This window comes from Trichosurus vulpecula, chromosome 7 (genome assembly GCF_011100635.1).
Source record: "Trichosurus vulpecula isolate mTriVul1 chromosome 7, mTriVul1.pri, whole genome shotgun sequence".
NCBI lineage: Eukaryota > Metazoa > Chordata > Mammalia > Diprotodontia > Phalangeridae > Trichosurus > Trichosurus vulpecula.
The window spans coordinates 33,983,572-33,988,082 of NC_050579.1; the positions used below are offsets into that span (position 1 = coordinate 33,983,572).

The 4,511-nt window shown below is 48.9% G+C and overlaps 1 protein-coding gene across 1 annotated transcript; it reads left to right on the forward strand.

Moving 5' to 3' along the window:
* The first annotated feature begins 1,375 nt into the window (after positions 1-1,375).
* BHLHA9 (basic helix-loop-helix family member a9) lies at positions 1,376-2,152 on the forward strand. The gene has a single exon (XM_036766250.1). The coding sequence runs from the start codon at positions 1,376-1,378 to the stop codon at positions 2,150-2,152; it is 777 nt and encodes a 258-aa protein (XP_036622145.1).
* Positions 2,153-4,511: the final 2,359 nt, after the last annotated feature.

Here is a 4,511-nt window from a genome sequence, read left to right on the forward strand (position 1 = left end):
TTTTTGGGTCTCCCTTCCTCAGGTCTCACCCCACTCCAGTCTGTCCTTCATTCAGCTGTCAAAGTAATTTTCCTAAAGCCCAGGTCTGATCATGTCACCTCCCTATAATACTTTTGGGATCAAATACCAACTCCTCGGTATGCTTTTCACCACCTGGTCCCTTCCCATCTTTCTAGTTTTCTTACACATGAACCCCTTCCACACACTTTACTGTGCAGCCATACTGACCTACTCACTGTTCCAAAGGCATAGCCCTTCCTCCCCAAGCACTGGCACAGGCTGACCCCCATGCCTTGGATGCATTCCCTCCTCACCTTTGTTTCTTAGAATCCCTACTTTCCTTCAAGACTCAGGGCCAGCAGCACCTTCTACAGGAAGCCTTTTCTGATCCCTGTCAGCCCTTCCCCATCACAGACTTATTTTGTATCTACTTAATTTTATTTTTAAAATATAAGTGAGAAATACTGTTTGTGTTAAATATCAACATATAGTTTCTATTCTTTCTCTGCCCCACACTAACAAACTCATTTTTTTCTCCCACTCATCTCCCTCCCCTCTTTGAAAAAGGAAAAAAGAAAAATAAAACCCTTCTAACAACTATTCATAGTCAAGCAAAACAAATTTTCCCAATGGCCACATCCATATGTACATCTCATTTCGCATCTTGAGTCCATTGCCTACATATATAATCTATACCTACATATATAAGATGTATATAACCATATACGTACACACGTCTCCTGATAGAAAGTAAACTCTCTGAGGGAGCTGTTTCATGTCTTTGTATCCACGACACTTAATACACATAGTAGACAAGTAATAAATATTGATCGATTGGTTGGTTGGTTTCCTTTTGATTCTTTCCTTCTCCCAGGGAGAGATCCTGAATTCCCAGAATTTAGAGCTGGAGGAGCCCCTAGAGATCATCTCACCAGCCCCTTTGACAGAGGAGGATATTAAGTGGCTGGAGGTGTTGGACATTTGAGCCTATTTTGGAGGAGCAAGGGAAAGATTTCCCCAGTTTTCAGCCTGAAAGAGCCCTAGAAACCACAGAGAGGTGCTAAGTGTGCTCAGGGTGGCAGGAAAGTTTTTCTTGGACTGTGGGAGATCAACCAAGAGGGCTACAGAGACAGAGCCCTGTCTGGTCTGGTCTGTCCATTACAAGTCTCTGCATGTTTCTTCTGGGTTCTTACCTGGGGGCAGGTAATAAAGCCAACCAAGAGGGAGATGGATGGGGAGGCCAGCCACGTGGCGTAATAAAGCCCAACCCAAGAGGAACTGACTAGGAGGGAGGAGTGTCCAGCCTGCCAGAGTCCACAGGAGAGCTTTAATCTCACCCTTCTAGGAGAGCGAGGGAGGAGAACCCAGCCGAACCATGCCCAGGGCGGTGACAGGAATGGGCCACAGGAGCTTGAAGGAATCAGACAGCTCTGAAGAGGAAATGGAAGGTGTTTTCTGGGATGCCAGGGGGGATTTTAGGCAGCTGAAGGACAGCAGGCCCTCCCAACATTCCAGTGACATTGAAGGGCTCAGAGTGAGAAAGACTAGCCGGCCTGTGAGATCAAAGGCCAGGAGGATTGCTGCTAATGTTCGGGAGCGCAAGAGGATCCTAGATTATAACCAAGCTTTCAATGCCCTCCGGCTGGCCCTCAAGCATGACCTCAGCGGCAAGCGGCTGTCCAAGATTGCCACTCTCAGGAGGGCCATCCACCGGATCACCTCCCTGTCCATGTTCCTGCGCTCTGGCTCTGCTGCTCGGTGGCCCTGCAGCCACCAGGAATGTCAGACCCATTATGGCAGAGCCCAGGAGGAGGAAGCTGGCTGGGATGGTCACTCACAGCCCTTCCAGATGCCGATGGACTACAGCTATGGAGAGGCTGCTCTTCCCTTCCAACTGCACCCTCCTTCTCCTCTCTACTTGAAATATTCTGAGACTCAGTTTTCCTCCCATCAGGAAAGTCAGAAGGAGGAGTCCATCCCTCCCAACCCTGTCTACCATTCCAGTGGGAGCTGTCCCCTTGGGGAGCAACCCCCTTGCTATCCAAAGTATGTGGACAACCTCCGAGCTCCCTCTCCCAGAGCAAGTCCCTGGCAGCTTGGGTACCTCCGAGGACCAGGGCCGGGTTGCCAACAGTCTTTGCCCATGCACTGAACTGGACTGCTCACTCTTCCTTGGAACACAAAGGGATGCTTTCTCAGCTGCTCAGATAAGGATAAAACCAACAAGTGCTGGGGGGAAAAATCTATCTGCTCTGGAAACATCCACCAAAGATGTAACAAGATGGCACCGGAAATGAGAGAGAAGCTATAGCCCTGATGAGGGGAGTGAGTCCCTCCTGGGAGGGCGGTGGAGGGGACTGAGGGCAGACATGGTGACTGTGATTGAGACTCAGGGATGGAGCTGGAGGGCCTTTTGTTTGGGGGCTGCTCTCCTAAATCTTCAGGAACTGCTGCATACAACCGTCAGTAAGCAGGGCTGTGTCTTGCATGCTTCTTAGATGTTCAGACTCCTTTAAGCTTTATTGAGAGTCTGGTGTTTTTATTTCTAGGATCTCTGCGTCGGATCCTACTTATTCTCTGGGCTTTCAGGACATGAAGGCTCATTTGGAACAAGTGAGGCATGTTCATGTGTGTGCTTATGGATGTGTGTGGGCAGCTGTGTTATGGGAGTGATTAGCATGATTCTGTCTACTGTGTATGGGGAGGGGGATCTACGGGGGGGGGAGGGGACAGTGCCATTCCCCGGTGCTCCCTTCTACTCACCTTGGGGACAAAGGGCCTGAGCTTTGAAAAAGTTGGAGGCAACAACCGGAGTAGCTAGAGGAAGGCCACTGGTCCTGGGACCTGCAGATCAGAGACCTGAAGCTGGAAGATTTCCCAGAGGTCATCTGGTTCAACACCCTCATGTTACAGATAAGGAAAGTGAGGCACAAATAGCAAGCGACAGTGAGATTTGAACCCTGGTGCACTGCATCTGAATCCAGTATTCATTCCACCAGACCCCATGGCCTCTCCCCATGTCACAGCTTAGCCAGCTCAGAGCTTTTGTCTGCACCCCTGCAGGTAGACACAGAATAGGGGTGGAAAGTGGGTCCTAGGGTGGAAGGAAGGAGGTGAGCTAGCTAGCATAGAGAGATAATAGCATCCTTAAACCAATGAGGACCTTGGAAATCACCTTGTCTAACTCTGGTTTTACAGTTAAGAAAGCAAAAAAAAAAAAACAGAGAAGGAAGGGACTTAGGAACCAGGGTCAAGTTCATAGCTTACCAACTTGACCCTGGTTCCTAAGCAGAGCCAGAACAGCACTGGGACCTAGCTCTCTTAACTTCTATACTCCAGTGACAGCAGAGTGTGATCCTTTGTCTTTTCTGAAATGTCAAGTGGGAAGAGAGCTAAGGACACCTAAAGGCAGGTTGAATGGCAGGAGGGGGGTGGGGAGGGGGGGTCTTCCTTGGCTCCATAAAGTATGTTTAAATCTTAGAATCTTAGATTTAGAAAAAGACTTCCTAGTCTAAGCACCTAATTTTACAGATGGGGAAACTGAGTCCCAGAGAGTAACTTGACCAAGGTCAAATGGTTAGTAAGTGGCAGAGCTGGTGTCTGGACCCAGGTACTTTGACAGCATAACAAGATTGAGAGTTCTGAAGTCCAGGAAAAAAGAAATGAGTATGTGAATAGGGAGTGATTTCAACTCTGGGGTTAGAAGGGACAATATGGAGGAGAGAGAGAGAGAGAGAGAGAGAGAGAGAGAGAGAGAGAGAAGGATTGATTGATGGAAGAGGAGACACAGCAGGTTGAATCAGAGGAGGGGACTTTTGCTCCCTTCAACAGACCTATCAAGATGCTGTGTCGGCTGTTTGATCGATCCAGACATGAAGACTGTCTCAGAAACTGGCCTCTAGGCCTCCCTTGGCATCACAGGGAAGAGGATCGGGGGCTACCTAATGGTTTGGGAGTTTTGAAAAAAGTCAAGTGATGACTGACAATTGTGTGGTCCTGAAGTAAGAGACTAGGAAAGAATATGCCGGGATGCTGGGCACCAAGCAGGGACACTGGCTGGGGAAGAGGAGAACCTTTTACTCTTTGAAGAACAGGGGATGTTCTATCCCCTGTGAATTTTTCTTCTCAGCCCCAGATGGAGAGAGTTCTGGCAAAACTGGAAGGCAGGAAAGGCCAACAGCTTTAATTCACAGGATCAGAGCTAGAAAGGACCTTAGAGGTCATGGAATTAAACCCTCTGAGACAAACAGGTTAAGTGACTTGCCCAGGATCACACAGCTAGTCACTGTTTGAGGTAGAGCTGAGCCCAGGTCTTAACCCCAAGTCTAGTGATCTAGACAACATGCATCTAAAGTGCCGCTCTCCTAACATGCACACCAACAGCCAAGAGCCTTCCTCCTTGGGTCAACCCTCCTCCCTGTGGCTTTGCTGGGGCTTTCTGATTTCACAGTACTCAGAAGGTGAGCCCTAGACACCTCAGTGACTTCCCTTAGTCAGAGATGGTCAGGAGT